Source organism: Pan troglodytes, chromosome 3 (assembly GCF_028858775.2).
Source record: "Pan troglodytes isolate AG18354 chromosome 3, NHGRI_mPanTro3-v2.0_pri, whole genome shotgun sequence".
Classification (NCBI taxonomy): Eukaryota; Metazoa; Chordata; class Mammalia; order Primates; family Hominidae; genus Pan; species Pan troglodytes.
This window is the reverse complement of record NC_072401.2, coordinates 39,305,626-39,324,928: the sequence shown is the minus strand read 5'-3', so window position 1 is coordinate 39,324,928 and position 19,303 is coordinate 39,305,626. Positions and strand designations below refer to the sequence as shown.

Here is a 19,303-nt window from a genome sequence, read left to right as displayed (position 1 = left end):
CCACCAGGGGGCCAAGGAACAGATTCTTCCCTAGAACCTCCAGAGGTGGTACAATCATGTAGACCTCTCAACTTCTGACTACTGAAACGATGTTGGACTTCTGGCCTCCAAAACTGTGAGAGAATGAATTTTTCTTGTTTTAAATTACCAAGGTTGTGGAAATTTGTTACAGCAGCCCTAGGAAACTGATACAGAGATACTGTTCAAAGTTTTCATACCCTGTTCAACTCCGTGCAATTGACTTGAGTCTTTATTTTGGAACAGATGGATTCAGAAGAATTTAAGGTTTGTCCATAAAAAATTCCCCAGAATAGAGAATGGTTAAAATGCTGAGATTCCAAGCACTTCTTTATAAAGACACCTGTTCTCTGAAAGTTAATAGGGAATGCTCACAGGTTTAAAAGAGAAATGTTGCTGGGCACCATGGCTCCCTGTCTCTACAAATAATTTTTTAAAAATTGGCTGGGCATGGTGGCATGCCCCTGCAGTCACAGCTACTCTGGAGGCTGAGTTGGGAGAATTGCCTGAGCCTGGGAGGCCAAGGCTGCAGTGAGCTATGATTACACCACTGCACTCTAGCCTGGGCGACAGAGCAAGATCCAGTCTCAAAAAAAGTAAATAAATAAATAAAAATAATGAAATAGAAATATTTAAATGGAATAGTTATTGTTAATTCAAGTTTAAAAAACAGTCTTGTCTCTGATAAGCTGAAATGTACTGAATCCACCTAAGAAAAATTGGGAGCATACTGTGTATTTATTTGAATGCCAAAAACTCAAAACTTTACAGTAAAGAAAGTGTTTTTCTTTTTTCTTTACAGAAAGAACATTGGAGCTATCATGTCTGGAAGTGTGTTTGCAATCTAATTTTACCTATTCACTCTCCTCCTTAAATTTTTCTTTTGTGACTTTTCTGCAACCAGTAAGGGAAACTCAGATTATCATGAGACTCTTTCTAAATCCCTCCAATTTTCGTAACTTCACCAGGACTTGCCAAGACATCACAGGTGAATTTAAAATGTGCTCCTCGTGTTTGGTTTGTGAGTCTAAAGGAAACATGGATTTTATTTCTCAGGAACAAACATCAAAAGGTAAACACAAAGTGAAGGTGAGAATAAAATGGTATCAGGTATAAATTAATTTATTCTGTTAAAAATGTATCAATAATATATTCTTTTTTTTTTTTTGAGATGGAGTCTCGCTCTGTCGCCCAGGCTAGAGTGCAGTGGTGCAATCTCAGCTCACTGCAACCTCCGCCTCCCAGGTTCAAGGAATTCTCCTGCCTCAGCCTCCTGAGTAGCTGGGACCACAGGCGCCTGCCACCACACCCGGCTAATTTTTTGTTTTTAGTAGAGACAGGGTTTCACCATCTTGGCCAGGCTGGTCTCGAACTCCTGACCTTGTGATCCACTCACCTCGGCCTCCCAAAGTGCTGGGATTACAGGTGTGAGCCACAGCGCCCGGCCAATATATTCCATTTTTAGATCCAGTGGCATTGGAACATTCAATGATGTGGCTCTTGATGAGTGACTTGCTGGGCTTTGGGATGTTACTTGGTTTTGGTTTACTTTGACTTATTGAAAACAAAGAATTCTTAAAATACATCAAAATGCCACTGTAGTTCACATACACATGATGGGTAGAGGATTATTTGGCATATACTCTCTTCTAAAGTAGTAAATCTTTAAAAAACAATTTTAAGTGAATCTGTAGTTTCTTATAGTAAAATCAAACTTTGATTCTCTAAGGAATCATTGAGCCCTTGCATTTATACCTACTCCTGCTTAACATTTAGTCATTGTATGTGAAGTCTTTTTACTTCTCTCACTCTCCAGTAAGCTTCTTGAGGGCAGGGCCTTTGTCTTTGCTTACTACTAAATTTCAAGCTTTGTGCACAATGCCTGACATAATACCTAGTGGACACTCAGTAAATTTTTGTGGAATGAACAACTGAATAAATAAAGAATAACTGCTTATTATCTGCAGTGCCTAACTGAACCTTGCAGTTATCCTGAGACCAATCTATATTATTTAATTAAATCAAATAAAAATGGATCATTGAGAAATTAAATAATTCCTTTACAATCATAAAATATGCTGATGGCCTCAAGCCCAAACATCAAATTTATTACTTATATTTATTCAGTGAGAGAGGTTGCCTCCTTATCACTAGATACTGGAATTTATTTTTTTGGCATTCTTTGAGAAAGGGAACGTAATTTCTTGGCATTTACCTTGTTTTTCTGTTGTTTTCATGTAGTTATTGGGCATTTATGTATCTCTTCTTTTAAAAAATATTTTATCATTATAGATTCAGGGGGTACATGTGCAAGTTTGTTACATGAATATATTTTGTATAATTGTGAGGCTTGGGCTTCTAGTTCGCCCATCACCCAAATAGTGAACATTGTACCCAATAGGTAATGTTTCAACCCTCACCCCTCTGCCCCTTGGCATTGACTTTGGATGAAGTTCTTACTCAAGTAGTGCCGTAACTCTTCCAGGTTCTGGGCTGAATCCAACAGAAAGCAAATTGTGAAAATGCCTCTATGATGACAGAGAACTAGGAAGTGTTTTAAGGGTTGGTAGCTCACAGATCTTACTTCTCTGCCTCCTTGAAAGGTGAAAACAGCACATTGACACATTGTCCCAGTTGCTGTGGCTCTGTAATAAAGTACCCCCAAAACTCAATGGTTTTAAACAGCAATAATTTTATTAAATAAATTTTCTTTTTTTGTGTGGGTCCTAGCTATGTCTATTACATTTTCTTTATTCACTCATCTATCAATGGACATTGATCTATCTGTCTATCTATCTATCCATCTCTCTAGATACCTATCTATCTAGTTTACTTTTTCTTTATCTACTCATCTATCAAAGGACATTGACGTTGTTTCTATTCTTGGCTGTGTGAATGATGTTGCAATGAACATGAGAATGCAGATTGTCTTCGGGATGCTGATTTCAGTTCTTTTGGCTACATACCAAGAGGTAGAATTGCTGGATCATATGGTGATTCTGTTTTTAATTTTTTGAGGAACCGCCAGACAGTTTTCCATAGTAGCCAGACCATTTTACAATCCCACCAACACTGTGCAAGAGCTTAAATTTCTTCACATTTTTGCCAACGCTTATGTTTTTTTTTCTTTTCTTTTCTTTTTGAGATGGAGTTTCACTCTGCTGTCAAAGCTGAAATGCAGTGGCACGATCTCAGCTCACTGCAACCTCTGCCTCCTAGTTTCAAGCGATTCTCCTGCCTCAGCCTCCTGAGTAGCTGGGATTACAGACGCCTGCTACCATGCCCAGCTAATTATTATTATTATTTTTTTGTGTGTGTTTTTAGTAGAGACGGGGTTTCACCATGTGTTGGCCAGGCTGGTCTCAAACTCCTGACCTCATGTGATCCACCCGCCTCGGCCTCCGGAAGTATTGGGATTACAGGTGTGAGCCACTGCACCTGTTCTTTTTTTTTTTTTTTCTTAGTAATGGTCATCCTGACAGGTGCGAGGTGTTTCTGATTGTAGTTTTGACTTTCATTTTCCTAATGATTAGTAATATTGAGCACCTTTTCACATATATCAATAGGCCATATATCTTTGTTGGAGAAATGTCGAAAGTCCTCTGCCCATTTAAAAATATTTGATATATATATTTTTTGCAATTGAGTTGTAGGAGTTCCTGATGTGTTTTGGATATTAACCTTTTATCAGATAAACGGTTTGAAAATATTTTCTCTCATTCTGTAGGTTGCCTTTTCACTCTGCTGATTGTTTCCTTTATGTGGTCTTTCTACCTGGGCTAGTCTGGGTGTCTTCACATCATGGTAGCCTTAAGGTTTTGGACTTTTACGTAGTGGTTCAAGGCTCCAGTATGAGTGTTCTGAAAAGCAAGACAGGAATTTATTTGCCTTTTCTGACTTAGTCATGCAGTGTCACTTCCTCTGCATTTGATTGGTTATAAGCAAATCACGAACCTTCCCAGATTCAAGGGAAAAAAATTATTTATTTATGTATTTATTTTTTTCAGATGGAGTCTTTCTCTCTCACCAGGCTGGAGTGCAGTGGCGTGATCTTGGCTCACTACAACTTCTGCCTCCCAGATTCAAGTGATTTTCCTGCTTCAGCCTCCGGAGTAGCTGGGATTATAGGCGTGCGCCACCACGCCCAGTTAATTTTTTGTATTTTAGTAGAGACGGGGTTTCACCATGTTGCTCAGGATGATCTCAGTCTCTTGACCTCGTGATCCACCCGCCTTGGCCTCCCAAAGTGCTGGGATTACAGGCGTGAGCCACTGAGCCCAGCCAGGAAAAGGAATTAAAAGCAAATCACGAATGCTACCAGATTCAAGGGGAAAGGAATTAGATTCCTTAATGAGCAAATGGTGAAGTTTTTAGGGTAACGTGTGTTATGGATTGAATTGGGTCCTCTCAAATTCACATGTTGAAGTCCTAACCCTCGATACCTCAGAATATGACATTATTTGGAAATACGGTCATTGTAGATGTAGTTAAGACGAGGTCATTAGGATGGGCCCTAATCCAATATGACTGATATTCTTACAAAAAAGGAGAAGTTTGGACACAGAGACATGGACACAGGGAGACTGACATGTGAAGATGAAGGCAGAGAGCAGGATGATGCATCTCCAAGTCAATGAATGCCAAAGATTATCAGCAAACCACCATTAGCTAGGAGAGGGGCTCAGCCCTCAGAACAAATCAACCGTGCCAACACCTTGATCTCACACTTCTAGCTTTAGAACTGTGAGACAAACTTCTGTTCTTTTTTTTTTTTTTTTTGAGACTGAGTCTCCTTCTGTTACCCAGGCTGGAGTGCAGTGGTGCAATCTTGACTCACTGCAACCTCTGCCTCCCAGGTTCAAAAGATTCTCCTGCCAAGTAGCTACACCTGCAGGCACACACCACCACGCTTGGCTAATTTTTGTATTTTTAGTAGAGATAGGATTTTGCCATGTTGGCCAGGCTGGTCTCGAACTCCTGACCTCAGGTGATCTGCCTGCCTCGGCCTCCTAAAGGGCTAGGATTACAGGCATGATCACCGTGCCTGGCCCAAACTTCTGTTCTTTAAACCCCCCAGTTTATGGTACTTTGTTACAGCAGCCCTAAAAAACTAGTACAGTGTGGAATGGGAAATATTGTGACCATATTGGTCACACAATACAGTCTGTTCCACAAGTCACTGGGGAAATGTGTGTATTTTCTTTGAGATGCTCCAATCCTATTCCAACACTACCACAACCTGGTTTTCATGATCTTAAAAAATATAACCACCTTACTGATTATTTTTAGGTGGGCTGCAGTGGCTCACGCCTGTAATCCCAGCAATTCAGGAGTTTGAGAAGGGAGGATCCCTTGAGTCCAAAAGTTGGAGACCAGCCTGGACAACATAGCAAGACCCAATCTCTACAAAAAATTTAAAAAATTACCTGAGCATAGTGGCATACACCTGTAGTCCCAGCTACTCAGGAGGCTAAGGTGGGAGGATTGCTTGAGCCCGGGAGGGTGAGGCTGCAGTGAGCCATGATTACGCCACTGCACTCCAGCCTGGGAGACGGAGTGAGACCCTGTCTCAAAAATATGTATATATTTTTAGTGTAGGTAACGTCTTGTTTCTACTTTCTTGTATAGAAAGGAAGAGATTTAGTTTTGAATTGTATGTGTTCTCTTGCTATGTATTAATATTTTGCAAATAACATTTTCTTAATCACTTTCTAGTTCTTATCAGGAGAGGCTCAATGGAAGTGAAAGCAAATGATTTTCATTCACCTTGTCAGCACTTTAACTTCACTGTAGCTCCTCTGGTTGACCACTTGGAGGAATATAACACTACCTGTCATCTAAAAAACCACACTGGAAGATCAACAACCATGGAGGATGAGCCAAGCAAGGAGAAATCGATAAACTACACTTGTAGAATCATGGAATACCCGAATGATTGTATACACATTTCTTTGCACCTGGAGATGGATATAAAAAGTAAGTTTTTAAGGAAACTAAAGGGAAAAGGAGTTATCCGATATAGATATGTAAAATTAAGTAAGGGCTATCACATTAACTGAAAGCCAAATAGCTGAAGAATTTTACTGATGAAATAATATAGCTTGAAAGAATGTTAGTCTATTTATCTGTTTATTTTTCTTTCAAAATATGCTTTTTATGGGGCCTACCTGTAACCTGAGAAAGAGGAGGCATTTATGGGTCACGATTTGAGGAGCACTGGAAAGACCTTCTGCCTCAGAATAATTTTTTTTTTATTGTTGCAGTGGGGTGGTGGTGGTTGTTTGAGACAGGGTCTCACTCTGTTGCCCAGGCTGGAGTGCAGTGACACGATCACTGCTCACTGCAGCCTTGACTTCCCTGGGCTCAGGTGATCCTCCCACCTCAGCCTCCTGAGTAGCTGGGACTACAGGTGTGCACCACCACACCTGGTTAATTTTTTGTATTTTTAGTAGAGACGGGGTCTTGTCATGTTGCCCAGGCTGGTCTTGAACTCCTAGGCTTAAGCAATCCACCTGCCTTGGCCTCCCAAAGTGCTGGTATTACAGGTATGAGCCACCACAGAATAACTTTGAAACATGCCTATTTTCTGTGAGTGAAATAATACCACCATATTTGTGTAGTAAAGGGAGGCATTTCTTTTAAAATATGAATATTGGCTGGGTGCGGTGGCTCACACCTGTAATCCCAGCACTTTGGGAGGCCGAGGTGGGAGGATCATGAGGTCAGGAGTTCGAGACCATCCTGGCTAACACAGTGAAACCCCGTCTCTACTAAAAATATAAAAAATTAGCTGGGTGTGGTGGCATTTGCCTGTAGTCCTAGCTACTTGTGAGGCTGAGGCAGGAGAATCGCTTGAATCCAGGAGGCGGAGGTTACAGTGAGCCGAGATCGCGCTGCTGCACTCCAGCCTGGGCAACAGAGTGAGACTCTGTCTTGAAAAGAAAAAAAAAAATATATATATATAATATATATTATATATATGTAGCACATTGTGATATGCTATTAAATTTTTGTTTTGAGTTGATTTAACATGTTCTCTCTTGGAGCTGAGAACCAGGCCTGGATGAAATGGGAGTTTGATGTAATGCTGTGAAGATAGGGTGAGGTACAGATTAGGCACCTAGAGGAAAAAATGGGAGATTAAAAGACAAATCTTACATACTTGCATAACTTAATTCTGTTTAAGGTTGGTTAACTTCCTAGTTACCCTATTCTGAAATACCACAATTATTCCTTTCTACTAAGCAGTATGCCCTACTTCACCCAAAAAATCTATTCCTGGAGAGCATCTTTTGATACATGCATTTAATGAGTGCCTGCTGTATGCTAGGCAGTGTGTCAGGTGTTGGGGTCATGAAGTTAGATGATATGAAACAATCTGAAAGAGGGCGACCCCTCACCTACACCAGCAAGTGCCTTCCAGTGCCACAGGTGCTATGGGAGAGTAATTTGCTGTCCTTTTTGATATTCCAGACATACGGAAGCCTTTCAGATTGCTTTCCTAAAGCTTTAATTATTGTAAAGGTAATGATTTTCAAAATATTACATTCACTTTAAAGCAAACAGAAATATATAATGTGCATGCATTTTTAAGATAAAATGTGAGACTTCAAAGAAATTTCTCCTGTGACTAAGTTTTCCCACGGCCCTATAACCTCTGCAATTAGGGGTCATTTCAAGGTGTGTGCATGAGTGGGGGCTATGAAAGAGGATCTGAGTAGATCTGAACAGAAGGATCAGTTCCCTCTGATTGAGGAGTGAATGAATTGGAAGATGGACTCTGGAAAGATTGCCTAGAGAAGGTGACTGTAGTGAAATCTGAAGGGTAAAGAAGTTTAGATTATAGACATCAAAAACATATTTTTTCAATGTACATTTGTATATCCATCTAACTGTATTTTATATTTTTTCTAAAATAAAGAAAAAATAAGCACTTCCATAATAATAATTTTAAGATTTTTGTGTGTGTGTTCATGGAAAAAAATCCATAAATTCTAGAATCAAAGGGAAATAATAGTTAACAGCTTTTGGGTGTCCACAAAGAAAGATAGCAGTGGTGCACAAATATGTACTCTTGTATTCTGCGAAAAGTATATTCATTTTGCCATGGGTAGAAAGTTAAAGGTGGCTGGGCACGGTGGAGGCTCATGCCTGTAATCCTAGCACTTTGGGAGGCTGAGGTGGGTGTATTGCTTGAGCACAGGAGTTCGAGACTAGCTTGGACAACATGGTGAAACCCTGACCCTACAAAAAGGACGAAAATAAGCTGGGTGTGGTGCACACCTTTAGTCCCAGCTACTTCAGAGACTGAGGCAGGAGGACTGCTTGAGATAGGGAAGACAAGGCTGCAGTGAGCTGTGATTAGGCCACTGCACTCCAGCCTGGGTAACAGAGTGAAACACTGTCTCAAAAAAAAAAAAAAAAAAAGAAAAGAAAAAAAAAAAGACAGTTAAAACTTTATTCATAGTTTACTCTGCTGTGCAAAAACTAATTTGATCTTGCTTAAAAGCCTTCTTAGCTGGGCGAGGTGGGTCATGCCTGTAATCCTAGCACTTTGGGAGGCCAAGGTGGGTGGATCACTTGGGGTCAAGAGTTCGAGACCAGCCTGACTAACATGGTGAAACCCTGTCTCTACTAAAAATACAAAAAATTAGCCGGGCATGGTGTCATGTGCCTGTAAACCCAGCTACTTGGGAGGCTGAGGCAGGAGAATCGCTTGAACCTGGGAGGTGGAGGTTGCAGTGAGCCGAGATCGCACCACTGCACTCCAGCCTGGGTGACAGTGAGACTCCCTCTCAAAAAAAAAAAACAAAAAAAAAAAACCAGAAAACAAACCAAAAAAACAAAGCAACAGCAACAACAAACTTTGTACTTTGGTGGGAGTAAAAGCCTTCTCCATCAGGGGGTGAAACTAAATGTGATCCAGTCTGGCAAATTTACTCTGAGATAATAATTTAAACTGTTCCTTGATGTTCCCCCCAGATTTCTGTCTGTTTCCCCTTGCTCCTCTCTAAGAAGGCTGCAGGGATGGGTGGGCAGCACAGGACCCTAGGAGATACTACTCTTCTGAGATCATGCTGGTGGCTGCACTGGCTGGTCTGGTCCCCATCATGTGTCTTGTGCTATTGCAATATGCAGTTGGTTCTGTTTCCATAGCTTTATCAGTGCCCAATGACACCTTGGTCTTTGGACCCATCCTGATCGTTGCTGGCACTGCCAGTGTTCTCTGCTATTTAACTTCATGCTTTTATTTTGCTGCGTGAGGAATGCAAGCCTGGCAGCTGAAGAGCATGGAATAGTCTTGGGGAGGCTGAGCGCTGCCATCCTAATCCACCTCTGCCCTTTTTCTACTTAGCCACCTCTCTAAATGAATGCTTAATGCCTATTTAGTGTACATCTGGGTTCCTGTAAAGGGGACACCCAGGTTACCGCCTATTACCCTGTGGAAAGAGGGTCTGATTATTCATTGTCTTGGCCACTTATATGCCTCAGACCAGTCCTTTGACTGCCTGCCTTTCTCTTTCTTCCCCATCTTCCTTGTACTCACTGCATCTTTGCTGATTTGAGGACATATTTTTGGGCTGCCTGGCCCAGGGTCAAAATTATGAATTGTAAGTGGTTCTGATTCTGGGATTGCTATGTTGTGGTCTTACCTTAGTTACAGCGAGGATAGTGAAACTAATATCAGCATAACCTGTAAGTGAAAGGAATCCCAGAATTTTGGAACTACATGGATAGCTGGAAGCTACCTACTCAAGTTTTCCCGTATAATACCTTCATTTCATATATCAAGAAAGAATTCAGGAGAGCTAGTGACCCTGTGACAGTGATGGTCATAATTTCAGCTTTTCAGTTCAGGGCAGAATATGTTGTAGAACTCAGCTACGCTGCCACATTGCCTTTTATCTGTTGAATAATTTTACTGGGTTTTTACAGTATTTGTTTTCTTTACAGATATCACTTGTTCCATGAAGATCACTTGGTATATTTTAGTTCTATTAGTTTTTATATTTTTGATCATCCTCACTATCCGCAAAATACTTGAAGGCCACAGAAGAGTGCAGAAGTGGCAGAGTAAGTATAATCCCTGTAGTGCTGAGGAAATCCTGATCTCTTCTATGGATTTCATTTCCTTTTTAGTACAATTTAGCATTTCTTGTGCACCTACTGTGAATAAGTGGTGATTCTTGGTAACCCAAAGAATAAAAACATAGATAAAACACAGTTCCAGCATGCAAGGAGCTTCATTCATCTTTCTTCTACTCGGGCAAGTGAGTAAGAGAGGAAGAAAGACTGGGTGAATAGGAAGAAGCTGATGGGCTGGACATTGAGCAGGGCTTAGAGGAAGTGAGGGCAGAGAGAGAGAGAAGAACAGGAAGTGGGGATAAAGAATTTCAGGCCGGGCGCGGTGACTCGTGCCTGTAATCCCAGCACTTTGGGAGGCTGAGGCGGGCGGATCACCTGAGGTCAGGAGATTGAGACCAGCCTGGCCAACATGGTGAAACCCCGTCTCTACTAAAAATACAAAAATTAGCCAGGCATGGTGGCGGAAGCCTATAATCTCAGCTACTCGGGAGGCTGAGGCACAAGAATCACTTGAACCCAGGATGTGGAGGTTGCAGTGAGCTGAGATCGCGCCACTGCACTCCAGCCTCGGCAATGGAGCAAGACTCAGTTACAAAAACAAGAATTTCAGAGTTGGAGATCTTGAGCAGAGTGGCTGTAGGTGACGGGTGTGAGGCAGAGTCAATCTTTAATAAGCATGGGGGTATCAGATTTTTGGCAGGGCTGAGCTAAAGGAAATTAGAAATTAGGAATCAGGACAGTAGGAGCAACGTTAAAAATATTTAATAACTCGTATGACCTAGGCACCCACCTATCAGGATGGACATTGATTGTAAATTACTGGTATGATGCTACTGGTGTGTACCCATGCAAATACTGGCTCTACTGGCATGTCCCCAGTGCATAAAATGGATGACTATCAGGCCCAATGGACAATTCATAATATGAGTAGCTAGTCTCTTAAAGACAGTGCAAGATGTATTACTATAAGAATAGGCACTAAAAATAAATAGATTTATGTTAGAGTCCTAGTACTACCACTTACTAGCTATGTGATATTAAGCAAGTTATTTAAATTATGTGAGCATTCCTTACCTCCTCTGTAAAACAAGCATAATCACCACTACCACACAGGGTTGAGGTAAGGAAATACAGAGATTACTTACAAAGTTTACCACAGTGTCTAGTGCATAATTAGTTTTCATTAAAGGACAGTAGTATTGTGGTGGTTGTATGATTTCCCAAGACTCTTTCCTTCTTTACCAGGCAAGGCTGTGTTAGCCATTTCAGTAGGCAGAACAAGTGGTTGCCTCTAGGTTTCAGTAAAGTTGCAATTCATTCTTTTGACTATTTGTTGCAGATATTTTTGAGAGCAGTTTCATATCAAGTGTTATCATTGATACCTTAGTAATAAAGCCCTTTGTGCAGTGGTTAATAACATAATCAATACTGTTTATTTGTAGAATAACCATTTTCAGAGCATTTTCACTAGATTCTTAAACTGTGTAAACAGGATATATGCTATTTTTATTTTGTAGATAAAAATCCCCTGAGACTCAGAGAGGTTAAGTGTTTATCCAAAGCTGCACAGCTAGTAAAATGTCAGAACTAAGATGTAGGGTATTTAGTTTTGAAAATTCTATTATTTAAAGTAAATGTGTGTTATTTATAAATAGTGTATAGTTCTGAGTTTCTTGACCCATTTTCCCATATGAAAAGCTATAAGCAAAGAGAGATAGAAGTGAGCTAGAAAAAATGTCTAGAAGGAGACCAGTAGTGGGGAGTCAAATTAAATTCTTACAAATATCTGCCCAAATGACAGACTTAGTGATTTTCAAAGGCTTGCAAATCCAAGCATACAAAGTAATAAAAAATGTCACACTACTTAGGACATTAAATGTTATTGAATATTAAACATACATTGAATATTCTTCACATCTATGTATATAATAAGATAAAAATATACTTTTCTGTGTATAAGAGCTGTCGCTTTCCTTTTTTTTTTTTTTTTTTTTTTTTTTTTGAGATGGAGTCTCACTCTTTCGTCCAGGCTGGAGTGCAGTGGCATGATCTCGGCTCACTGCAACCTCCACCTCCTGGGTTCAAGCGATTCTTTTGCCTCAGCCTCCTGAGTAGCTGGGACTACAGGCATGCACCACCACGCCCAGCTAATTTTTGTATTTTTTAGTAGAGATGGGGTTTCACCATATTGGCCAGGCTGGGTTCGAACTCCTGATTTCGTGATCTCCCTGCCTCAGCCTCCCAAAGTGCTGGGATTACAGGCGTGAACCACCGTGCCTGGCCATGAATGGCTCCATTCTTTTTGGTAATCCTTTGAACCAACATGGGGAATATATGTTAACAATGCGCTTGTTTATCATCTAAATACTTCATTTCTTTTCTGGGAATAGGTCATAGAGACAAACCTACATCTGTTCTCTTAAGAGGAAGTGATTCGGAGAAACTGAGAGCATTGAATGTGCAGGTTCTTTCAGGTAAGTTCTGTGGCATGTAAACAAAACAGCACTCAGGAAATTCCAAAGCTGCATGGTTTCACTACACAGTAAACTCAAGATCTGAGATCTGAGCTTATGTAAATTAGCCTTGTATCTGGAATAACAGAGCTGTGGGCAAATGAAATCCAGTTTAATATGTCTTATTATCAGGGGACAGTAGCAATCTAAACTATCTCCTTAAATAATGGAAAGTTTGCTTAATTGGCAAGAAGAAATTCATGTGAGTAGGCAGAGGAGAGAAAGCAATAGGGATAAGCCTTAGATTTATTTTTAAATGAGACAAGATACCATTATTCCCCAGAATTGCAAGAAGTAATTGCAGAGTGGGCATGGCTTTCGCTGGAGCCTTCCCTCAGCAGAGGGTGTCATTGTGTAAAGAGAACTTCTAATAGCCCCAATTAAAAAGCCCCCTGTCCTCTCCTGAGAAACAGAAATGGAATAAAGGAATTCTAATTAGAGCAATGTTGGGGGCTGTTAGCACAGATGTTGTGGTTCAATCCCTTTCTTCTAATTGTGAAGCCTCCTTTTGGATTCAAGCTGTCAAATCACGTTAAAAAGAGAAAGAGGGAGAATGTGACATGGACAAAGCCCTCTTCTTTAGCAGAGAGAGATAATATCCTTGACCGTGAAAACCACAGAATTATGAGTGCTGTTACCAAAGCTCCTTGTACACAGCCAGCGAGTAGGTGCCTTCGTACTTTGCGAGAAGTTAGAAAAAAAAGGAAGCTTCAAGTCTGGCATGTAAACAGTTTTCAAAAATGGGAGGATGCCGAGCAAGCCTCCAGTCCCCCACCCTACAGCTGCATCAGTAGCGACATAGAGATTTGCACCGCATTTCACTGGGGACTTTGTTCACTGGGGGCTTTTGTTAGCCATTTAAATTAGCAGATACACGGAACCCTAGCTTGAGTGCACCTAAGGAGCTCAAATATTTTAAAAATTTAGGCTTTCTACCCAGCATTAGCAGTGAAAGTATTAAGCTATGACTGATAATAAGCATTAGCTAAATAATCATTTGACACCAGTTAAATGTGGGGTACGTTGGTGGAAATTTTGTCCAGTCAATGAAAATCTTACTTGATTAATAAATTAAAGGTTATAATGTTGTTTTCAATGGCAAAATTAATTTTTAAAAGGCAAAAATGGCATTTTTCCCTGGGCTCCCCTCTTACTCAGTACATGTGTCCAAATATGAGGACTGTTTTAACACAGTTCTGTGGGGCTTTTTGGTCACCTTAGGAATTCTGGTCGTTTCTGTTTTCAAGTCGTAATTTTGAGCACTGCCGTCCTGTCTGAGAAAAAGTCTATAGTTCCCCTGTCAACCCATATAGTCGAGGGAATCACAAATTTTAAGTACTAGCTAACCACAAGACTAACCTCGCAAAGTTGTATTTATGAGCCTGTGACTTTCATCCACCAAAGAAACCTGTCTTAGCCATCCTTTCCCTTTAATAGCTCTCACTAAAAATCCTCTGGCTTTATTACCATGTATATAATATTAATGTTTAGTGTAGGTGAAGGGGTGATGGCCTTTTTAAACCAAGAACCCTTTTGAGGCTTAGCGTCTTAAAGAGAGAAAGAGGCAGACTCTTTCTTATTTATATTCCTTTAACCTAAATGCAATCTTTTCCTTCCCTATTATAAGTTGCTTTTCTGACAGAGAAATGGAAAGGAAATCATGTCTCCCTTGCGTGCCATTTTTAAGGCCTCTCTTTGTAGTGATGGATTATAGGCAGCAGTGAGAATGTACGGGAAAAATGTGTCAGCATGGTTCTCTGGAGATGCAGTAACACGGGTAGAAAAAAAAATGTAGTTCAAAGCAGTGGTGACTGTGTGTCACATTCAGCAGAAGCAGCTTGTTGTCGACACTAGCCACACATTCCAGGATGTCTCTCCATTTGTTCATGCATTTAAAAGTGAGTATTGTTCAACACACACACACACACACACACACACACACACACACACAGAGAGAGAGAGACAGAAAGAGAGAGAGAGAGATAAATGGGCTTGTACCTCCAAAAGAAGCTTATTCATCCTACAAGAGAGAAATAAGGAGAGATTACCAGGACGCAGGCACCACATTGTGCCTGGCAGATTCTAGGGGCACGGTGGACACTGATGGAATAAATGCATCCTGCTGCTGTAGAAAGAGATGTCAAACTGAATCAAATCCCCATCTTTTATGTGTCTCTAATATTTTCCTCCTTGCTTTGAGAAGCGTGAGAGCTTATGTTTCCTGGCTGGGCATTAATCTACTTTCCATCTTATTCATTTAACTATCGTCTTCACACAGGTGATCTCTGTCTTATTTATCTGTGGATTGTTGTTGCTAGCATAATATCTGGCACTATAAAAGCTTATTAAATCTCGCAAACCCTCAAGGGAAATAAGTATAGAGTAAAAAGAGTGGATGAGCAAGAAATGAGTCTGAGGGATTGGGAAATATGACAACAAATAAAGAGACAGAGTAATTACAGGGCATAGAATTCCACTTTATTAAAGAAGGCATAGCACGCTTTGTAGAAGGGCTATGGATATCAAAGAATCATAAAAAACATTGACTGTCTTGAAGAAGGGATTTTGAAAAACATGCAAAAGTAACTCTAGGCCGAGTGTGGTGGCCCACGCCTGTAATCCCAGCACTTTAGGAGGCCGAGGTGGGAGGATCACTTGAGTCCAGGAGTTCAAGACCAGCCTGGGCAATATAGTGAAACCGCATCTCTATAAAAAATAAACAAAATTAGTCAGATGTGGTGGCACATGCTTATAGTCCCTGCTACTCAGGAGGATGAGGTGGGAGGATTGCTTAAGCCTGGAAAGTCGAGGCTGCAGTGAGCCGAGGTCACACCACTGTACTCTAGACTGGATAACAGAGCAAGACTGTGTCTCAAAAAAAAGTAACTTTAAAATGTACCCCTAGAAACAGTGAGTGCTTAATGAGTTGACCATGCTGGGAAACCAAAGCCAGGGGCAGGAGGAGTGGATTAGAATCTGAATCGTTGGATGCAAATGATAGAAGCCCACTTGACTGACTGCAGAGAGGACATTTGTTGGAAAACCAGTAGGTAGCCCATAGAAACAACAGGAGGCTAGGGAAACTGAGCGTGGAAAATAAACAGGCATTAAGGTGAGGGAGGGCAGGAAACCAAAAATACAGTCCAAGTTGCATGTCAGGAATGTTCTGGTGAGAATGCTCCCAGTGGTGTCACCCCCCTCTGAACTGCTGGGGCCACTCCTATGACTACCCTGCAGCTTTGCATCTCTCCTCAGGATTGCAAGCTCCAAGGAGGAGTATGAGGGGAGGCCATACAGTGGTACTCCAGGTGCCAGGAAGCAGGGAGAGGGGATAATATCTGCTCTTCTGGCTTTCTGCCTACTTGTCATCACCCCTGACATGTCCACATGCTGGACTGCCAAATAAATATCGACATCAGGTTTCCGGGATCAGAGTTTCCATCCACTCCTGCTGCGTGGGTCAGTGAAAAGTTCATTTCCTATCTCCCCTATATGTCCATCAAAAAGAGGGAAATCCTTAAAACTTGAAATTCTTCACCATTGGATTAGTCAGGGTTCTCTAGAGGGACAGAACTAATAGGATAGTTAAATGATAGTTATACATTTAACTGTCATCTTCACACAGGTGATCTCTGTCTTATTTATCTGTGGATTGTTGTTGCTAGCATAATATCTGGCACTATAAAAGCTTATTAAATCTCGCAAACCCTCAAGGGAAATGAGTATAGAGTAAAAAGAGCGGATGAGCAAGAAATGAGTCTGAGAGATTGGGAAATATGACAACAAATAAAGAGACAGAGTAATTACAGGGCATAGAATTCCACTTTATTAAAGAAGGCATAGTACGCTTTGTAGAAGGGCTATGGATATCAAAGAATCATAAAAAACATTGACTGTCTTGAAGAAGGGATTTTGAAAACTATGCAAAAGTAACTCTAGGCTGAGTCTTTATAAAGGGAAGTTTATTAAGGAGTATTGACTCACGTGATCACAAGGTGGGGTCCTACAATAGGCCATCTGCAAGCTGAGGAGTAAGGAAGCCAGTCCGAGTCCCAAAGCTGAAGAACATTGGAATCCGATGTTCCAAGGCAGGAAGCATCCAGCATGGAGAAAGATGGAGTCCAGAAGACTCAGTCAGTCTAATCTTTCCACGTTCTTCTGCCTGCTTTTATTCTGGCCTCCATGGCTGCTGATTAGATGGTGCCCACTCAGATTGAGGGCAGGTCTGCCTTTCCCAACTCACTGACTCAAATGTTAATCTCCTTTGGCTACACCCTCACAGACACATCCGGGAACAATACTTCTCATCCTTCAATGCAGTCAAGTTGACACTCAATATTAACCATTACGACCATTAAGTATTTAACCAATATTTACTGAATACTGACTACGGGTCAGCCATTATACTAAGCATTGGTGATATAATGGGCACATACCATAGGCACAGTCCTTGCCTTTATAGAGCTTCCAACATAGTTAAGGAGATTCTACCTGTGGTTGACATAGGAGAAGGGAAACTAATATCTCATTAGCATCTTCCGTATGTTCTGTACTTTCATGCACATCATTTCATTTGATTTCAAAACTCCATTTTTTTCCTGATAAGAAAACTGAAGATAAGGGAGTTTAAGTAACTGGTTCATAGCTGGTTTCTAACAGAGCCAGGGTTCAAACTCAGTTCTGTCCAACTGATGCACTTTCTAGCACGCCATGTAATGTCAATAGTGAACTGGGGGACTGGGGGTTTAAGCCACAGATCTAAAGCCTTCCTGCTCTTTTGCATTTTCAGTTTCTCACTGGAAACTGAGACAAAACATTTTGTCTATATAAGGTCCTAAGAGCTTGTGTATAACAATGTGAGTCATCCTCATTGTGGCACTGGCTGAAATTTTCTTGCAATTAATGTGAGTGGGTTCTGAGGGAACATGAAGCAAAAGAAAACGGAGTTTTATTGTGAAAGAGAATTACTAAATGTCAAAAGGAAGTGGATGACCCAATAATTTATATTACACCAAAATAAAACTAATGGCAATGTAAAATTATAATTTGCAACATGTTTATGGCTGGTATAATAAATACTAAGCAGGTTTCAACTTCCTGCAGATGAGAAGATAAATTACTGGTGCCAGATGTCCTGCAACCAAGAAAGATAACATGAAAATTTAATTTTTACTTGCTTAACTATCTTATTTATAACTCTTAAAATACAGATTTGGGTTCATAAAACAGGAAAGGTTACAGCCATCTGCTTGGTTACAGAATGGATCAAAGTGAAGAGGATGATTCTTTTTGCAGGAAGAAATTCACAAATGTGAAGAATCTATAGGCGGAATAGGATGATTTATTCTAGTCATTCATTGAATGCCTTTACGTGACAGGCATATATGTCAGGTCTGGAAGAATTGATGGTAAAACATGTGCACATAAACATCTCCTTCATCTTAATATAGATTGTCCCTGCCTGAACCATCCCGCCTCTCCTGCCACCCTCTACAAACCTGCTCCCCTCCCACCCTGATGTTGTCTCGTTAGCTCCCATCTTTCCTTTCCCATCTGATCTTGGCTTAACTAACGAAGTTGTTTCAGACCTCCTGGACTAGGTCGATTCTCCTTATTACACACCCTCATAACACCGTACATCTTTCTTTGCAGCAACAATCACTGTTGCTATTTTACATTTTTGTGTTATTGTGCTTTGTGTTATTATTTGATTAGTGTTTCTCCCATGAGCCAGTTGGCTCTTTGAGGTCAAGGACACTATCTGATGATACTCATCACTGCATTCCCAGCTCATAGCATAATGCATATATATGGGCATGTCGTAGGCACCCAATAAATATTTGCCAAATAAATACAACTCTACATTGACTGTGTTGAAAGAATGGCTGCTGCTGTCTTACAAAAGCCTTTCAAATACCTTCACCTCTAACTTATAACTTTTGATTATGCCTATCCAAAATAATAAAAAGAAAATGGTTAAACACTTCATCAGTTTTATCCTTTGGAGTATTAAAGATATCTGCAGTGTGAATTAACCAGAAACTGAATCAGTGTCTCAGAATATTGGCAGCTGTCAGTTCAAGATTTTTTTTTTTTTTAGTTAATCTGGAAAATTTTGCAGTCATTTATTTTCCATCCTCATTTTATTTTCACATTGACTAGACTTGGAGCAGATGACTAGTTTTAGGATCATTGTTAATAACAGATGGAGCTTTGAACATGGGAAGAAGCTGGCACCTTGAATAATAGAAATCTATTTTAAGCGTCCATAATTGGTTCTGTTAGCCCTAAAAGGCTACTCGCTATCTTGGGCTTACAGAAAACTGCCGATGTTTTTATGTGATGAAAAGGTCAGAATGATGTATAGCAATATTGAAGTTCTGCATTTCTCTGGTAATAAGGAGACATAATTAAGACTGGAAGGTTTTTTGAAGCCAGATCACAGAAATGAATAAGAATCACTAAACCATCAGAAAATTTTCACAGCTGTCTTGACCTGAGTAATCTATGAAGACTAACTTGAATTCCTTCATTTTTGGAGAAGCTCTTGTGAGGAAACCCAAATACTTCATGGATAACAGTTTAGATATTTATTGCCATAGTTTCCATGAAGAGTCATGATGGCTGCATCTCCAAAAGTGTGATGGAGAAAAGAAGGAGCTAGGGACATCATTTCCAAGGTCAGC

General features: G+C 40.5%; 1 protein-coding gene across 10 annotated transcripts in view; it reads left to right on the top strand.

The window, feature by feature from the left end:
- The window catches only part of TMEM156 (transmembrane protein 156), a 64,869-nt gene that overhangs the window by 32,711 nt on the left and 12,855 nt on the right, over positions 1 to 19,303 (top strand). For 5 of the 10 annotated variants that reach the window (XM_063808718.1, XM_063808719.1, XM_063808717.1 and 2 more), the window contains 4 exons: positions 821 to 1,006; positions 5,734 to 5,994; positions 9,973 to 10,092; positions 12,495 to 12,578. In XM_063808718.1, coding sequence (XP_063664788.1) covers positions 821 to 1,006; positions 5,734 to 5,994; positions 9,973 to 10,092; positions 12,495 to 12,578 — 651 coding nt within the window. Of the gene's footprint in view, positions 1 to 820; positions 1,091 to 5,733; positions 5,995 to 9,972; positions 10,093 to 12,494; positions 12,579 to 19,303 lie in introns of all 10 variants that reach the window. The other 5 variants (XM_517150.6, XM_063808713.1, XM_063808712.1 and 2 more) reach the window with 1 other exon arrangement.